Consider the following 19293-nt stretch of genomic DNA (forward strand, 5'->3'; position numbering starts at 1 on the left):
GCTCCCCCCCAACTCCTATCGTTTGTTGGCGGGGTTGAGATATCTGTTCTTGAAACAGGAGTGGGAGGTCCCCACTCCAGTAGATATCCTATATTTTTTCTGCCTCAAGGCCAGCCCAGAGTAGCGGGGGCGAGGCGATGGATTCTATTACTTAACCCGGTTTCCAAATACGCCTGTGGTCATCGAGTTGCCCAGCCACCCCAACGACTTCAAAGACCAGTTCTTTATGTCCAAGGGGTTTCGCAACTGCGACCTGCACTACTTCAACCATCCTCGTAAGTACCTTTCATCCTTAGCTCGTAAGTTAAGTATCGGTTAGCTCCCCCCATTATCCACTTCTGACTTAGAATAATTCTGCAGCCATTTTTGCGAGGACAGATAAGTCTGTGATCCTCGGGAGTCAGTACGAGACACTGGCGGGCTTGCCCCCAGTGAAAAGGACTATTGCCAGCTCGTGACAGATGAGACGATGCTGGCATGCAAGCTGATCTCTTCAGGCCAGAATTTGAACCTGAGGAGACCCCAGGTGCCTCCCCCAGCTCGCGAGATGAGGGCCATCCCCGAGGAGGAGGCCGCGGGGGATGAGGACGAGGAGGACGAGGTGCCCCTCGTGAGGAGGAAGTGGGTGCTGGAGGTCGCCCAAAGAACGGACGAGGAGAGGATCCGGTCCGGAGCAGCTGCAAGTCCCTCCGAACAAGGTAACCCATATATGTTTAGGAACTTAGATAGGGCCACTACAGACCCCCGGCTAGCTAGGTTCAATCCCAAACAGCTCATCCAACTCCATCGAAGTGACCTCCATTATGTCTACCAGCTCGTGTTGGATTACGAAAATAGCTGCCCTAGGGGTACCATAGTCGTTGACAACACCCTAGCCTTTAGGTCGACCTTATTTGAGGAGTATGGGACCAACCTTCGGTCATGGCCATCACTCCGGGAGGGTACCGTAGCTTCGGGTCTTAGGCAATACGTAGAAGAGTCTAGTCCTGAGCCAGTCTCGGACCCAGAACCCGTGCCAGCTTGAGAAGTAATTGTCTTAGATTCCCCCGTAGAAGCTCCGGGGCCGATGGTCGTGAACATAGATTCCTCTTCTAGCTCGGGGGGTAGGATTCCTTTTAGTATATATACTTGAGTTTTGCTTTTTTCCTCGTTATTTTTGTTTTTGCATGAATGCTTACTTGTATATTAATGTTGTCTTTGTTTTGCCAGAGGAGATGTCTCAGCCTGGGAGCAGAGATCTGCGAGTTATGTTCGTCGGAGGGAACTCCTCAACTGGGGCCTTTGGGCCCAAAATGAAGAAGCTCCGGGTGGCGAAGAAAGCTGCTGGGGCCCCAATCAAGTCCCCTGCAAAGGGGAAAGACCAGACCCTAGCTGCCCAGGCCAAGGAAACTGCACCTCCTGCTGCAGTGTCAGAACATGCCCCCACCCCCTTCGCGAGCTTCGACCTTTGTTCGGGACACAGGGGCGGAGCTCGGGGCCTCGGAAACCGCGGCCCCCGAGGTGCGCATCCCGGTGGACCTCCAGGCCCTGGAGAAGATTCCAGACGTCTTTCGGGGGACGGTGTATGAGACGGCGAGCTACGCCGTCGACCACTTCTACCGCGCCACTGAGAGAGACCTGCGGGCCATCGAAATAAGGAGCCCGGAGGGTGTAATGGATTCTTCATTGGGAATGGCCCTAACAGTAAGCGGACTTTACCCTTTTATGATCTTTGATTATCATGCCTTGCCCTGTTTCTCCTCTTTTTTTTCTAAGGCAGTTGCCTCTCTGTTTTTGTAGAGTGTCTTGGCCCTTCACTGGAGCATATCCAGGTCCAGGTCCCGGCTCGAGGAGATGAGGGGTGAGCATCAGATGGTTTTGGCCGCCCATCAAACTTCCTTGGGCGCCCTGCAAACGGCCCAACAGAAGGAAAAAGAAGCCAAGGATGCTTTGGCGGCCGCACAGGCCGAGCTGGAAGAAGCCCGTCCTAAGCTTCAAGAGGCCGAGGCCACCAAAGCCGCCCTTGCTGCCACGCTGGTCGAGCTAGACTCTGCGAAGACTGGGGCCGAGGAGGCTAAGGCCGCCTTGGAAACGGAGAAGGCAGCTTCCAGCTCCGCCATGGAGGACATGCTTTACCACTGCTGGGTCTATAACTCGGACGGTGACTTCTCCTTCTTAGGAGCGGACTGGGAGGTCTTCCAGGAAGGGTTCAAAGCTCGCCTCCAGCAAAAGGCACCTTCTGAGACCGGGGAGGCATCCGCCATGGCCGAGCAGGAGGGCGAGACAGCGACCTCCACGGGGCAGCCCGGTGGAGCCTAGGGCCTTTCTTTTTCGCACCCACTCTATTATTATCATTTTTTTTTTGTGTAACTTTGCATGAGGTTTTTCCACCTCGAGACAATTGGTTTTATCAATTTTTACTTTTAATTGGTTTATTTCCTTTTGCCTCTATGCATTTTGGTCACTGCTTTGAAAAACTTAGTTCGTGTTAATTTTTTACTAATATTTTGTGCTCTTTACGAAACACACCGATTAATCAATTTAAATTAACCTCCAAGCTTTATGACCTGGTTATGTCCAGGACCTTAGTTTGAAAACTTAGTTCGCGTTAATTTTTATCAATATCTCGTGCTCTTTAAGAAAAACAACGATCAATCAATTTGAATTAACTTCTAAGTTTTATGACCTGGTTATGTCCAGGACCTTAGTTTGAAAACTTAGTTCGCGTTTATTTTTATCAATATCTCGTGCTTTTTAAGAAAAGCAACGATCAATCAATTTGAATTAACTTCTAAGTTTTATGACCTGGTTATATCCAGGGTAGAGCTTAGTTCGTGTTAATCCTTTATCAATATCTCGTGTTTTTTAAGAAAAACAATGATCAATCGATTTGAATTAACTTCTAAGCCTTTAAGGTGACCTGGTTATATCCAGGCACCATATGCCCCCCAAGTAACTAGGAAAGGGTCTTTCGTGGTTACTTTAGATTACACTTGCAAATATATTCAATCATGAACAAAAAGTTAATTCTCATTGCTCAATACATAAAAAATGGCCTTTAAGCCTTACAAGGGTGTCATTGATAATATCTCTTCAAATGGATGGCGTTCCAAGTTCGTGGGATTGCCCCTCCATTGAGCCGAGCTAATTTGTAAGTTCCTTCTTTAATGACCTCGATGATTTGATATGGCCCTTCCCAGTTCGGTCCCAATACTCCATCTTTGGGATCCTTACCGGCTAAGAAAACTCTCCTGAGGACCAGGTTGCCAATGCTAAAGGCGCGCTTTTTGACTTTTGAGTTGAAATAACGAGTGATTTTTTGTTGGTAATGTGCGAGCTGAAGTTACGAATCTTCTCGTCTTTCATCAACCAAGTCAAGGGAAGCGCCAAGTAGTTTGTGGTTGTGGTCCTGGTCATATGCCTGGACTCTATGCGAAGGTACCTTAATCTCCACAGGGAGGAATGCCTCACTCCCAAAAGTTAGGGAGAAAGGAGTATGACCCGTAGGAGTCCGATGCGAGGTCCAGTATGCCCACAGAACCTGGGGGAGCTATTCTGGCCAGACCCCCTTGGCTTCGTCTAGTCTCTTCTTAAGGCTCTCCTTTAGGGTCTTATTGACAGCCTCGACCTGGCCATTTGCCTGAGGATAGGCCACAGATGAGAAGCTTTTCACAATCCCGTACCTTTCGCAAAATTCGGTGAATAGGTCGCTGTCGAACTGAGTCCTGTTGTCGGAAACGATTTTCTTGGGCAGCCCGAATCAGCAGATAATGCTCTTAACCACGAAGTCGAGGACTTTTTTGGAAGTTATTGTTGCCAAAGGTTCTGCCTCAGCCCACTTCGTAAAGTAGTCGATGGCCACCACAGCGTATCGGACCCCGCCCTTTCCAGTAGGGAGGGCGCCAACCAAGTCGATTCCCCAGACCGCAAATGGCTATGGGAAAGAGATCATCTTCAGCTCGACTGGGTGAGCTCGGGCAACTGTGGCGAATCGCTAGCACTTGTTGCACTTCTTGACATACGAGATCAAGTCCTTTGATAGAGTGGGCCAGTAATACCCTTACCTTAAAACTTTTAGGGCCAGGCTTTGCCCCCCTGCGTGATCCCCGCAAAAACCCTCATGCACCTCCTGCGGAATGGCCTTTGCTTCGCCTGGCAGAACACACCGTAGGAGAGGTAGGGAGTGCCCACGTCGGGTATAGCACCCCGTCTACCATTGTATACCTTGGGGCCTGGTACAGTACCCGCCGCGCATCATTACGCCCCTCAGGTAGCTTCCCTTCGGTGAGATACTCAAGGATGGGGGTCATCCAGGTCGGCCTGGCGTCGATCATCTCAACCTCCGCCCCGACTTCTTCTATACTTGGTTCCTCGTGCCTGATATTCGCCTAGCACCTGGTTTACCACGAGCTAGGAGTCACTGAAGCACTGAACAGAGCTCACCTTCAGCTCCTGGGCTATTCTTATCCCGGCCAGCAAAGCTTCGTATTCGGCCTCGTTGTTGGAGGTCTTGAATCCGAATCTCAGCGCCGAGTGGAATCTATATCCCTCAGGGGATATCAAAATGATTCCAGCCTCGGAGCCGTTCTCATTGGATGAGCCATCCACGAAAATCTTCCACGACGTCTGGGTCAAGGTGACCTGGGGTGAGTCTTCCATAGGATCCTCCCTGAACCTTGTGCATTCGGCCACAAAATCAGCCAGGGCCTGACTTTTTATAGCAGTCTGTGGGGTGTACAAAATCTCGAACTGACTGAGTTCGATAGCCCACTTTAACAAGCGTCCCGATGCTTCAGGTTTTTGCAAAACCTGCCTTAGCGGCTGATCGGTCATGACGTGTATTGAGTGGGATTGGAAATATGGCCTGAGCTTTCGGGAGGCCGTGATAAGATAGAACGCCAATTTTTCCATCATCGGATATTGGGATTCAGCCCCGAGAAGTCTCTTACTGATGTAATAGACCGGTTTCTGAACCCAGTCTTCTTCTCGGACCAATACGGCACTAGCTGCATCCTCTGTGACAGCTAGGTAGAGGAAAAGGGGCTCCCCTGCCCTTGGTTTGGACAATACGGGCGGCTCGGCCAGATGTGCCTTCAGGTCGAGAAAAGCACCCTCGCACTCCTTGGTCCACTCGAAATTCTTATTTCCTCGGAGCAGGTTGTAGAATGGCAGGCACTTGTCGGTGGATTTTGAAATAAACCGATTAAGGGTTGCCACCCTTCCTGTTAGGCCTTGGACGTCTTTGCGTGACCTGGGTGAGGGAAGCTCGAGCAATGACCTGATCTTGTCGGGGTTTGCCTCGATTCCTCGGGTATTGATGATGAAACCCAGGAATTTTCTAGATGCGACTCCAAAAGTGCACTTCTGTGGATTAAGCCTCATGTCGTACTCCCGTAGTATCTTGAAGCATTCTTCCAGGTCGGAAACATGGTTATCGGCAGTCTTTGACTTGACCAGCATGTCATCGACGTACACTTCTATGTTCTTCCCGATCTGGTTGGCAAACATTCTATTTACTAATCTCTGGTATGTAGCACCGGCGTTCTTCAGCCCGAACGGCATGACCTTGTAACAGTAGACGTTAGTCGGGGTCATGAAGCTGGTGTGCTCCTGGTCCGCCGGATTCATGGCGATCTGGTTATAGCCTGAGTACGCGTCCATAAAGGACATGAGCTCGTGCCCCGCCGTGGCATCCACCAACTGATCAATCCTTGGCAAGGGAAAACAATCTTTGGGGCAGCCTTTATTCAGGTCGGAGAAGTCGATGCAGGTCCTCCATTTCCTGTTGGGCTTCGGGACCAGCACGGGGTTGGCGACCCAAACCGGAAACTTGGCGTCATTTCTTGAGCCGGGCTACTTCTTTCTCTAAGGCCTCAGCCCGAGTTGTTCCCAGGCGCCTCTGCTTCTGGGACTTTGCAGGAACGCTCTTATCCAAATGAAGGGTGTGCATGATGACATTTGGACTGATTCCCACCATGTCCTTGTGTGACCACGCAAACACATCCAGGTTATCCTGCAGAAACTTGATCAGCTTCGTTTTCCTCTTGCTACAGAGGTTTTTCCCGAGCTTGACCATCCGTGAAGGATTTTGTGGATTGATGTTTACTTTCTTGAGCTCTTCAATAGCTTGGAGCTCGGACTTATCCTCGCCTATTCGGGGGTCAATATCCTCACTTAAGATGATATTTTCCCCTTCAGCACTCTGAGGTTTTTCAATCTCAGGATCAGTTAAAGGTTCCTGAGATTCCTCTCCTCCACCTTGTATGGCCATTGCTAGCTGCCCGGGTTTCGATTTTCCCTTCATGGAAATGCTATAGCATTCCCTGGCAGCAAGCTGATCGCCACGGACCGTGCATATCCCCGTGGAAGAAGGGAATTTCAGCGCGAGGTGGCGAACAGAGGTGATGGCCTCAAAAGCTATGAGTGTGGGTCGGCCCAAAATAGCATTGTACGCAGTGGGGCAGTCGATGACCACGAACTCAAGGAGTTTGGAGACTGTCCGAGGTCCTTCTCCTAAGGTGATTACCAGCTCGATCGTCCCTATAGCCGCTGATCCTTCTCCCGAAAAATGATACAGCATCATGGAGGTCGCCTTCAGCTCGGCGACAGTCAAACCCATCTTCTCCAACGTGGACCGGAATAGAAGGTTTACTGAGCTCCCATTATCGATCAGCACTCTCCTAACCCTCCGATTAGCGAGCTGCACTGCTACGACCAGAGGGTCGTTATGAGGGAACTGGACATGGCCAGCATCTTCTTCTGTAAAAATGATTGGTTGCCTCTCCAATCGCTGTTGTTTTGGCAGATGCCGCTCGGGGACGAACTCTACTCCATTATGTGCCTTGAGTTCATTTACGTACCTCTTTTGGGCATCCCTGCTCGCGCCAGCCAAATGTGGAGCTCCCGAGATTGTGGATATCTCTCCTCCTATCACTGGAGGAGGGACGTCTTGATCTACCCGAGACCTGGGCTGACTGACCGGGACTTCCGGAGTAGGTCGGCCTGTCGGAGCCCTGTTCCGCGCGTACTGAGCCAAGGGGCCAGCTCTGATGAGAGTTTCGATCTCATCTTTCAAATGCCTACAATCATCGGTATTGTGGCCAACGTCGTTGTGGAAACGGCAAAACTTGGAGGTGTCTCTCTTCCCCTTCTGGTGCTTTAACAGCTCCGGCTTCTTCCAGGGGAGGCGAGCAGAGTTCGCTAGAAAGATGTTCTCCCTAGAGTGGGTGAGCTCTGTATAAGTCGCGTAGACCGGCTTAAATTTTTCTACGGACTTATTCTTCTTTGGGCCGTGCTGGTTGCCCTCGCCATTCCCCTTCCTTTTGCCTCCACCGAACTGGTTATTCTGTGTAACGTTCTGGGTCGCTGTCACGACCTCCGTTCCCACTCCAGCGGGCTGCTCAGGGACCTGGCTGGTTCCTGCAGCTGAGGCTTGGGCTTCCTCCAAGTTGATCCACCCCTGGGCCCTATTTAAGAACTCGTTCACTGAGCTAACTCCCTTCCTTTGTATTTCGTTACAGAGTCCCCCTCCGACGAGGATTCCAGTCCTCAAAGCCATGAGCTTGGAGCTGTCATCTGCGTCTCTGGCCCGAGCAACAACGTTTGCGAACCTGCTCAGGTAAGCCTTCAGAGGCTCGTCGGGTTGTTGCCTCACGTTAGCCAGAGAGTCGGCCTTGACGCGGGCAGCCTGGGAGGCTCGAAATGCCCTTTTGAAGTCAACAGAGAAAGTTTTCCAGGAGCTGATTGATTGTTTCTTGCTTTGTTTGAACCACTACCTGGCTGGTCCAGTCAGTGTGGAGGGAAATATCAGACACCTCAGCTCAGGGCCAATGTTGTGGGCTATCATCAGGGTATTGAACATCCCCAGATGATCCGACGGATCTCCATCTCCGTTGAATTTGGACAGGTGCGGCATACGGAAACTGGGTGGGTATGCCGTTGCTGCTATGCTGGGGGTGAAGAGCTCAAGCTCGTCCCCCAAATCATATTCGTCTTTCTCTTTCTCCAATAGGAGCTTCCTCATTAGCTCCTCCATCTGAGCCAGGCGCTCAAGGGTTTTGTCCTGATTTCCTTGGTTATTCCGGGGCTGCTCGACAGCTCCGGATCCATTATATACGTTTGGTGGGTTATTGCCCCTCCTATCTTGAGATAGGTTATTTGGGGCATTCCCGCCGTTACGTACCTCAAACAGGTCTCCCGCTGAGCGAGCATGGCTGCCACCTCCTACCGGGTCCCCCCTATGAGAGTTAAGGCGATTGGGGTGGCTTGAGGACTTTGCGCCGAGCTTAAGTGTTGACGCAGGTCTCCGCCAGAAAGGTCACTCCGGCGACTACCGGTCCAGTAGCTCTCGTTAGAGAAGCTTGGAGTCCGCCTTTGGGGGTGAGGATCCGGGCTCCCTCTTGGCGCCCTGCTACGTCGGGAAGGTCCTGCGGATGGCGGGTTTCTCCTGCTGCTTCCATAAGCTGGAATATCTCAGATAGGCCGAGGAGGAGACAGATATCTTATTGGTGATGGAGGATGCCTGACCGGAGATGCAATCCTAGTTTTGTCAGGGTGGATCAAGTTAGGTGGGGGCCTTTCGGCCATGCCAACCTGCGGGCCCCGCGCCTGGAGATCTGGACGAGGCGCAGGACGGCTGGTGGGGACGGGCTGGTGCTGTGAGCCCTCCCCAGATCTCCTTCTGGAATTCCCTCGAGCCCTCTTGGGTGCACTCGAGGTTGGCTGGGAGCTGGGAGTTGAAGTTCAGACCGAGCGGCTATACTGTTGTTCGGCTCTAGGCATTTCTTCGAAGTTTGCCTCTCGACGGTGCGATGAGGGAATAGAGTTGGATGTCGGAGGTCTGTCCGAGCGGCTAGGCCTGGACCGATTACCCCGGCGGGACTTACGAGTCCCGCCTTGCCTCTTTCCGACGTTAGCATTGGTTGTAAGAGGGGGTAGTCGGGCCAACCTCCTTAATCTTCTGACTAGCTTTCACTAGTTGGCTCCTCAGCTGAGCGTTCTCCATTTCTACATTAGTGTAAAAATTTGGGTTTGGATTAGGTGGCCGGGGCACCGAACTTCCAGTGTCATCCTGGCCAACTGGCTGCTTGCTCGGCCGCCGCTGGACCTCAGGATTTTGCTCACCGGAGATGGCGGCATGATGAGCCTCCTGCCCATCATGTTGTTCTACCTCGTTACCGTATCTTGATCGAGTGGTCACCATAGTTGGATGTTTGCGATAGCACCAATCTAACTAGCTCTCAACGAAAGCACCAAACTGTTGACGCGGTTCTTCGCCAACAGGTAATTAAGAAAATAAGAGGAAGGGATTAGTGCTTAACAATGAACCGAAATAGATGAATGATTTTTAAATGGACTGGTGACACAATTACATTTTTTAAGTGGTTCAAAGGTTAAAATCCTTCTACTCCACCAGCCAATATTATTGCTATATGCCTGGTATTCTTTTACAGGGTATTTCCTTACACAATAGAATCCCACCCCTTGCAACTCCCAGGGTCTCCATATTTATAGGAGAGGGCACCTGGGAGTTGGTAAGGAGGGTCATCCCGTGACCTTCTTACCTATCATGTCACTTCTGTGACATTCATGATTAATTCCTAAAACCTGACACATGAAGTGTGGTCTAATCAATAGGTAAGGGGATAATGGGCTGCACGGCCCAACCCAGTCGTGGGTGCCTGAATACGCACGTTCATGCTGCGTGTCCGAGAAGTCAGGGATACATCAGACACGTGATGTCTGATATATGCACGTTTACCTTCCGTGGTTGACTTTATAAGAGGTCATAGCTTCCAAGTCCAGCTCGTACCACGAGCTGGATGCCTCCTCGACCTGTGGCCTTCACAGTCCTGACTCGGTCCTTAAGTAATCTTGGCGAACCTCTTGATACCCCGAGCTAGCAAGGTAGGACCTGACGACAACAGCTCCGGTCATGGGGGATCCACGTGGCTGATATAATTAGGCCATATCTCAGCTCGCTAATAGCCCGTTGGAAAATTAGGGCGTACACCTAGTTCAACCATAGTTTCAGTAACACGTTTTGAATTAAATGACTTGATTAGCAAGTCTTGCACCATTATAAACACACGGTGTAACGGTCTTGGCTATCCAGGGCGTTACAGTCTTTTTTGAAGAGTATGGAACCAATCTCAGGTCGTGGCCTTCTCTGCTCCAGGGTATCCTTGCCACTGGACATAGGCAATACATAGCGGAGTCCAGCCCTGAGATAGAACCTGATCCTAAACCTCCCCTAATTCAAGAAGTTGTAGACTTAGGTTCCCCCTGTCCTCTAGCGGTTCCAAGGCCGGAGGTCGTGGCAATAGACTCCTCCTCTAGCTCAGAGGGTAGGACTTTTTGTTATATTGTATACATGCATACACATTTTATGTAAACTGATGACTTTATATGTATATTAACGTCATTCTCATTCTTTTTTAGGTGAGGAGGTGACGCAATCAGGGGTTCTCGATATCTGCACGATTTTCCAGGAGGGAAAATCTAGCTCGGCGCCAGTCGGAAAGAAGCCCCAGTTTTCAGCAAAGAAGGTGCCTCCTGCAGCAGGGACGACCTCCAAATCCCCAGCTAAGGGGAAATGCCAGAGCTCGACAACTCCAGCTGCTGCTGCTCAGGAGAAAAGAGGTCCACCTCAACCTCCTCCTCGATTTCCATCCGCCTCTGCTCGGGATTAGGCAGCACAAGTTGATCCCTCAGCGCCTATCATCCCCGCCGCCACCGTACGCATCCCCGTCAATGCCCAGGACCTGGAGAAGATCCCGGACACCTTTCAGGGGACTCTCTATGAGACGGAGAACCATACGGTGAAGCATTTTTACAAGGCCAATCCGAAGGATCTAAGGGTAATCGAGGAGAGGAGCCTGGAGAACGTCATGGAATCCGCGCTGGGGATGAACCTTATAGTAAGCCAACTTTCCTTAGCTGAACATACACTATTTTGATTTTATCCCAGCATGCGCCTAACTTGTTTCCTTACTTTTTGCAGGCGGTTTTGGCTCAGCACCACAACATAGCTCGGGCAATGGCTAGGAATGAAGAGCTTCGGGCCGAGCTCCAGGCTGCTCAGACCGCCCTGGCTGCCGTCCAAGCTACCCTCGCAACTGCTCAACAAGGCAAGCTAGACGCCAAGGCTACCCTTGCAGCGTCTCAAAAGTGCGAGCAGGCTGCAAAGGCTGCCTTGGCTGCTCTTCAAGTCGAGCTCGCGGAGGCCAAAGCCAAGCAGTTGGAGGCCGAGACTACTACTAAGGAGGAGAAGGCGGCCTCACTATCCTCCATGGAGAGCATGTTATACCACTGCTGGGCCTTCAACGCAACTTCTCCTTCCTGGCCTTTGAAGTGTGGGATCCCTACCTTGAGAAGTTTAAAGCTCGGATTCTACAAGAGCAGTCTGAGACCGGGGATGCCTCCACCGCTGGCGAGCAGGAGATCAAGGAGGTTACATCCTCAGAGCATCCTGGAGGGTCTTGATTTTCTTTTTCTTCATATTTTTTTTGTAAACATTTGCCATTTGGCCTGGTGCAAGGTTATTTTTCCTCGAGACAATTTATTTATAATTCTAATATCTAATTTTTTTTATCTATTTGTCTTTTCCTTGATTGTTTCTTATGTTTATGACTTGCACATCAAAATCTTAGGAATCGACTTTTAGATCGGGATAGATATTTTGATTTTGGTTACAACCAAAATTAATGTTGATTTATATCCTACCTGTTAAGTATCAGGCCTTGGACCCGGTTATATTCCAGATTTTGAATATTTCAAACTTAGTTCTTGTTAGGTTTTATTGCTATCCCGAGCTTCTAAGGAAGCCATCAGATTTTCAATTTTACTAACTTCTAAGTCGAGGACCTGGTCATATCCAGTATTTTTAAATGGTTTAAAACTCACTTCGTGCTAGATTTATTGACACCTCGTGTTTTCTTAAAAGAAAACATCGGTTAATTAATTTTACTAACTTCCAAGTTTTGATCATTCTTGGGTTGTATGCCCCCAAGTAACCAGAAAGTGAACTTTCTTGGTTGCTTTGGACAAAAGCTATCACATGAACTAATACATAAATGAACTATATGAAAGACAAGAAATACACAATGATTCCTTAATTTTTTAATCAAAGGACTTTTATAACTAAGCCTTACATAGATGGGCGGTAACATCATTGATAATACTTCTTTAGGTGTATAGCATTCCAGGTCTGTGGGACTGCTTCCCCATTAAGTCGAGCTAATTTGAAGGTTCCCTCATGTACGACCTACACTATTTCATGGGGTCCTTCCCAGCTCGGACCTAAGGCACCGTCTTTGGGGTCCTTGTTTGCCAAAAAGACCCTTCGGAGTACCAGGTCGCCCAAACCAAAGATACTCCCTTGGCCTCGTCTAACCTTTTCTTAAGGCTTGCTTTTAGGGCCTTATTCACGACCTCGACCTGCCCATTAGCTTGTGGGTAGGCAACCGAAGAGAAACTTTTCATTATGTCGTGCCTCTCATAGAACTCGGTGAAGAGATCACTATCGAACTGAGTTCCATTATCCGATACAATCTTATTTGGCAGTCCGAATCGGCACACAATACTCTTGACTACAAATTCGAGGACTCTTTTTGAGGTGATTGTTGCCAGGGGCTCAACCTCCGCCCACTTCGTGAAGTAATCAATGGCTACCACCGCATAGCGAACTCCTCCTTTTCTCGTAGGTAAAGCTCCTATTAAATCGATTCCCCATACCGCGAATGGCCATAGGGATGAGATCATTTTTAGCTTGATTGGTGGAGCTCGAGCGACTATGGTGAATCGTTGGCATTTGTCGCTGGCATTTGTCGACTAGAAATACCCAAGACACCCGGCCCGCATTTATTTATTTATTTAGCTAGTATTTATTTATTTAAATGTTTGAATGTGATTAAATTGTTTAATACTTTATCATGCATTTTTTTACATGCCATACATATAACCCACACAGTATTTAAAATTGTGCATGCATCTCATATGAGTAGAAACATGTCTTAGGATTGTCCTATGTGATTATATGCTGGTCCATATAATAATAAATCTAGTTTTTAACTAGTTTAAGAGCGGAAATAGATTTTAAAAGTTGTTTAATTTCTAGTATTTAATAAAATTGTTTTATTAAATTATAAATGATATTCTTATTAATTATGGAAAAATAAAATTGAACTAATTAAGGCATAGTTCTATAATTTTAATTTTACTTAATTTGATTAGTAATTATTAGAATATCATTTGGTAAAAGATCACTTTATTTTTACAACCAATTAAAAAGCATAGGATGTTTTGAGAAAACACATGTTCTAAAGTAGTGAGTGGGAGAGGGAGTTATGACAATAAGTCCCATGGTCTCCATTATTAGTTAGCACCGAGGTAACATGGAGAGGGCCTCGCGGCACCATTGCTTGTGTCCCCCTAAGGAAGGCTTCCGACTGTGTTATTCTCAAGGCAAACTTTTTTTTCAAGAATAGGATTTAATGATGTATTTCAAGTTTGACTGACCCTAAGGCACATTCTTGAGTTAAGTCATTGATCTAAAATAATGGGTTACACTCACAAGGTACATTAGGCTTTCGAGCGGACTAGTGTATTCTTGACCAAAGAAGTGGTTGTTTATAAGTCAAAAGAGAAATACTGATTTAAGTTTTAACTTATAAATTTGAGAGCTTGTCTCAAAATGAATTTGGAATTAGTCCGATCTACCCTAAGGCTGGTCCATTAGTGTTCAAATTAATTAATCATGGAATTAGTAATTAATTTTTATGTGTTTTTTGTTGCATTCATGCATCACGTTTACTATTCTGAAAATAACTAATATTTATTATATGCATAAATTCATTTTATTTATTTATTTATTTTCAGCAATAATGTCTAGCTCAAATCCTGTATCTTCTTTACTTGCTAATGAAAAGTTGACTGGTGAAAACTATATAAAATGGAAATCAAACTTGAACATTGCATTAATATGTGAGAAGCCTAAATTTCATCCAAAAGCAAAGAGAACAAGAACACTAAATTTGATTTACTTGTGCTAGAAGCTTGTTTAGTGGAAGATAATTCCTCATCCTGGATAGTAGATTCAGGAGCCACTAACCATGTGTGCTTTTCTCTTCCAATTCTTAGTTCAACGAGGAAGCTTGCTGATGGAGAGGTGACTATGAGGGCAGGCAGTGGTCAGATTGTCTCTGCAGCAGCAGTTGGAACAGCCAGTTTGGAATTTGATAATAATAAATTTCTTGTTTTAGAAAATGTTTATTATATTCATGGATTTTCTAGAAACTTAATTTCTGTTTCTATGTTGCATGAACAAAATTTTAAAATATATTTTAATAATAATTCGATTGTTATTTCAAGACATGGTTTTAAGATATGTTCTGCAAAATCTATCGATGGGCTTTATAAACTGCAAGATAAAGAGAAATCTGTAAATAATTCTGAATTATTTAAAACAGCTAATCCTAGATCTATTAAACGACAAAAGACTGATTCTGATAGTGATACATATTTGTGGCACTTGAGATTGGGCCATATTGGTCTAGACAGAATAAATAGGCTTGTAAAGGATGGTCCTTTAAGAGAACTATCTATGGGATCTCTCCCTATTTGTGAATCCTGTCTAGAAGGCAAAATGATCAAAAGACCTTTCTCTGCCAAAGGTTCAAGAGCCACAGAACCACTTCAGCTAGTACATACGGATGTTTGCGACCCACTTAATGTACAAGAAAGAGGAGGTTATGAATACTTCGTCACCTTTATTGACGATTATTCAAGATATGGTTACCTATATTTAATGCGAAGAAAATCTGAAACTTTTGGAAAGTTTAAAGAATTTCAAGCAGAAGCTGAAAAGCAATTAGGTAAGTCACTAAAAGCTCTTCGATCTGATCGAGGAGGAGAGTACTTGGATTTTGAATTCAAAGACCATCTGTGTGAGCATGGCATTCAATCCCAACTCACAGCATCTGGAACGCCACAGAAAAATGGTGTTTCAGAAAGACGGAACAGAACGTTATTAGATATGGTTAGATCAATGATGAGTTTCTCATCATTACCACTGTCATTCTGGGGCTATGCGATTCAATGTGCTCTATACATATTAAATGTTGTTCCATCTAAGTCTGTCCAAAAGACACCCATAGAATTATGGAATGGTTGTAAACCTAGTTTACACCATTTTCGAATTTGGGGGTGTCCTGCACACGTGCTTAAAGGAAAGACTGGGAAGTTGGAATCACGCTCTGAAGTGTGCATGTTTGTGGTTTATTCCAAAGAGACCAAAGGTGGAATTTTATATAGTCCAAAAAGAAAATAAAACATTTGTATTGACAAATGCAACTTTTCTTAAACATGACTATGTGAATAACCACAAACCTCGCAGTACGGTTGTTCTGGAGGAGATGGTCTCAAATGAAGTTGCAAAGTCACCAGCAACAACCAATGAAAAAGGGCAAGAGGAAACTGCTAGTTCTAGTCAGAATAGTAGTGAACCTCGTCGTAGTGGGAGGGTTAGCAAACAACCCACACGCTATGAACACGAATTTCAAATGCTTGTGTCTGACACAAACAAAGACGATCCATTGACATTTAAAGATGCGATGAATGATTCTGACAAGGACAAATGGCAAGATGCCATGAACCAAGAAATGGAATCGATGTATTCCAATTCTGTCTGGGTTCTTGAAGATCCACCTGAGAATATCAAACCCATTGGTTGCAAGTGGATATTCAAGAAGAAAAGAGGAGCGGATGGGAAAGTAGAGACTTTCAAAGCAAGGCTTGTAGCCAAAGGTTACACACAGAAAAAAGGGGTTTACTATGAAGAAACGTTTTCTCCTGTAGCCATGCTAAAATCCATTCGTATACTCTTATCCATAGCTGCATGCATGGATTATGAGATTTGGCAAATGGATGTCAAAACAGCTTTTCTGAATGGCTACCTTGACGAAACCATTTACATGTCTCAACCAGAAGGGTTCGAGTTAAAAGGTCAAGAGAAAAAAGTTTGCAAGCTTCTTAGATCCATTTATGGACTCAAACAAGCTTCTAGATCTTGGAATCTTAGATTTGATGACACAATTAAAACGTTTGGTTTTGAACAAAACGTTGATGAACCTTGTGTCTATAAACAAATCAAAGATGGTGTAGTAGTATTCCTCGTTCTTTATGTTGATGATATATTACTGATTGGAAATGACGTAACATCATTATCGAAAGTAAAGAATTGGTTAGCTGAACAATTCCAAATGAAAGATTTGGGAGAAGCCAAGTATGTTCTGGGCATTAAGATTCTTAGAGATAGACAGAACAAAACTTTGGCATTATCTCAAGCAACTTATATTGATAAGGTGCTAGAACGCTTTAATATGCAAAACTCCAAAAAGGGTGATATGCCAACCCGTTCTGGAGTATTCCTTTCCAAAGAGAAGTGTCCCAAAACACCTCAGGAAGAGGAAGACATGAGACAATATCCCTATGCCTCATCAGTAGGCAGTCTAATGTACGCCATGTTGTGTACAAGACCTGACATTTGTTATGCAGTAGGGATAGTCAGCCGTTATCAATCCAATCCTGGATTGAGTCATTGGACTGTAGTAAAGAATATTCTCAAGTATCTTAGAAATACTAGAGATTATATTCTTGTTTTATCAGGTGGAGACCTGAACCCCACTGGTTACACTGATTCTGATTTTCAATCAGACAGAGATAGTCAGAAATCGACTTCTGGATTAGTGTTTACTCTTGGAGGAGGAGCGGTAGTCTGGCGAAGTATTAAACAAACCAGCATTGCAGACTCCACCATGGAAGCCGAGTATATAGCGGCTTGTGAAGCAGCTAAGGAGGCTGTGTGGCTCAAAAAGTTTTATTCCGATCTGGAAGTTGTACCAGATGTGGATAAGCCACTAGTCCTATACTGTGACAACAGTGGGGCAGTAGCTAACTCAAAGGAACCACGGAGTCACAAGAGGGGAAAGCACATCGAGAGGAAGTATCACTTGCTAAGAGAGATAGTTCATCGAGGAGATGTTGTAGTTATGAAGATAGCTTCAGAGCATAATCTTGCAGATCCTTTCACAAAGACTTTATCTATAAAATCTTTTAAGGAGCATGTAAGAAACATGGGAATGAGAGAGATGCATCATTTGCTTTAGGGCAAGTGGGAGATTGTTGGAAATGTGCCTTGAAAGCATATGTAGTAGACATTGTTTTAATGAAATAAATAAATAAATTGAATTTTTTGTGCATATATTTTATGGACTATATTATTCTATGATAATATTATGTAAATATCATGAAAAATTCCTAAGTTCATAAATGTGATCTCAAACACGTATTGGTACGGGAGGATTGTGTTTGAGATAAATGAACTTGAAAAGTTCGCAGTAAAATAAAGTTATGGAATCTTTAGATTAATTACTGCAAGTACGGTCCACTAGTATTGTGAATACATGTGATCTAGATCCGGATCACTAGTGTGGTAGGACACTTTAGTGGAGGTGCTTTATATATTAGAGAATATATAAAACTGGACCAGATATGTTTATTAATACTTAGTTAAATAACGTTTCGGAGTATTAATTAAATATATCAACTGATGATCATATACAAATAGATCTTAATCCTGAAGTTACTATGAACTCCTATTTATGTTATATGAGTTCTTTGATTCACTTGTTAGGGTCTGTCAAAATGTTCAGGCTAGAAACTTTTGTTTTCGGAACTCATTAATATAGATGGCTGGGGACATAGTATATAGATATGAAATCCATACCTTCTCGCAAGAGATTGAATGATGGTTCTCTTAAGGGTTGACTTTTGGGACTGAAAGGTTATTGAGCTCAAATTCATAATTTAGTTATGAATTAACCTTCACTAGTAGAGTCAATGGTACTTAAGGAAACAAGAGATAATTAAAAGGGTAAAACAGTAATTTTATTCCCGATTAATTATGAACCATTATTAGAGGGTCAAGTTGTATGCAATGATTATATCAATGGACGCTTTATGATTATAAAGTACTCAGTAAATGAAATGTCTATAATTACAAGAGTGCAGTCTCATATTTATAGTGGAATAATCATGAGATTAATAAATTAAGATTATTTAATTAAAGAGTTTAATTAATAATCTCAAATTTATTGGAGCTTGGAATTATAGGTCCATAGGTCTCCATAGCGGCTCTATCAACACTGTTCAAGGTAAGAGTTGATATGAAGGGAAAATAGTTTAAAGACATATTTAAGAAGAAACTTGTTCTTCGGGCCAAATATGCAATTATATGATAATAGTGATTAATTAATTAATTACAAATTAGTTGTAGTTAACAAAATTAATTAATATTTAATTATTGTATAATTTTCGAAATTATATTAAATAATTAAATTAATTTTTGAAATTTAATTAAATAATTAATTAATTATAATTTTCGAAATTATAATAAATTAAATATTTATTTTCGAAAATTTGGATTTAATTAATTAGTAGAATTAATTAAATATCTTTATTTGAGTGGGAGATAATAATCTGATAAGTTCAAATTGGATTTGAATTTAAATGATTAATGTTTATTCAAATAATTAATTATATTTGATAATTAATTTGAATTCAAATTTGAATTAGTTATCAGGTTGTTAGATCTTATCTGACAAAGTAATTTGAATAAATAATTAAATAAAACTTGAAAAACCAATATCCCTAGAAACTAGGAAGCTACATGTTCACACACAGTCCATGGACTGTGTGTGGCGTGTAGGGCCAGCATTTTTCAGGGATGAGATTTTCAATTTTATTTATTTAATTAATTAATGGATAATTCAAAAATTGGTTTTTGGATTTTTTCATTAATAGAATAATTAATTAATTAAAAAGTAAATTGTAAAATGGTTACAGATTTATTTTTTAAAAATTTGAATATTTTCTTTTAAGTATGACTTATCAGAAAATTATTCAGATAAGTGATATGAGACAACTCTGAACATTCGCTCTGTGAAAAATAGAACGATAGTTTTCTCTCCCTGAAAATAAAGAACCAATTCTCAGGCCTATTCTCTTGATCTCATGAGTTTAGTACATCAAGTAGAATCACAAATAAACTATCATTCATTCTCTAAGTGTCCACACATTTCTTGAGGTGTAGAGAACGCTTTGGAAGATCTTGGTGTGAGTACGTGGGAGCGGCTTGGATAGGAAGATTGTTCTAAATACGAAAAGATAGCAAGGACACTTGACAGGCTTCAAGAGGTATGATTTCTATTACTATCTTGCTTATGATTAATGTATGTATATTAATGGATCCACATA

At 44.3% G+C, this 19293-nt stretch overlaps 1 protein-coding gene across 1 annotated transcript; it reads left to right on the plus strand.

Annotated features, from left to right (window-relative positions):
* Positions 1-10753: 10753 nt before the first annotated feature.
* LOC133803924 (uncharacterized) lies at positions 10754-11819 on the plus strand. The gene is made up of 2 exons (XM_062242101.1): positions 10754-10898; positions 10982-11819. Exons 1-2 carry the CDS (start codon positions 10869-10871, stop codon positions 11642-11644), a joined length of 693 nt encoding a protein of 230 aa, XP_062098085.1. The 5' UTR covers positions 10754-10868; the 3' UTR covers positions 11645-11819.
* Positions 11820-19293: the final 7474 nt, after the last annotated feature.

This window comes from Humulus lupulus, chromosome 1 (assembly GCF_963169125.1).
Source record: "Humulus lupulus chromosome 1, drHumLupu1.1, whole genome shotgun sequence".
NCBI classification, from domain to species: domain Eukaryota; kingdom Viridiplantae; phylum Streptophyta; class Magnoliopsida; order Rosales; family Cannabaceae; genus Humulus; species Humulus lupulus.

Bases quoted from the DNA above. Each gene is read 5' to 3' on its own strand.
- LOC133803924 (XM_062242101.1), top strand. From the start codon at position 10,869: ATGGAATCCGCGCTGGGGATGAACCTTATA. The intron at 10,899-10,981 runs GTAAGCCAACTT...TACTTTTTGCAG, and splicing joins CGCTGGGGATGAACCTTATA to GCGGTTTTGGCTCAGCACCA.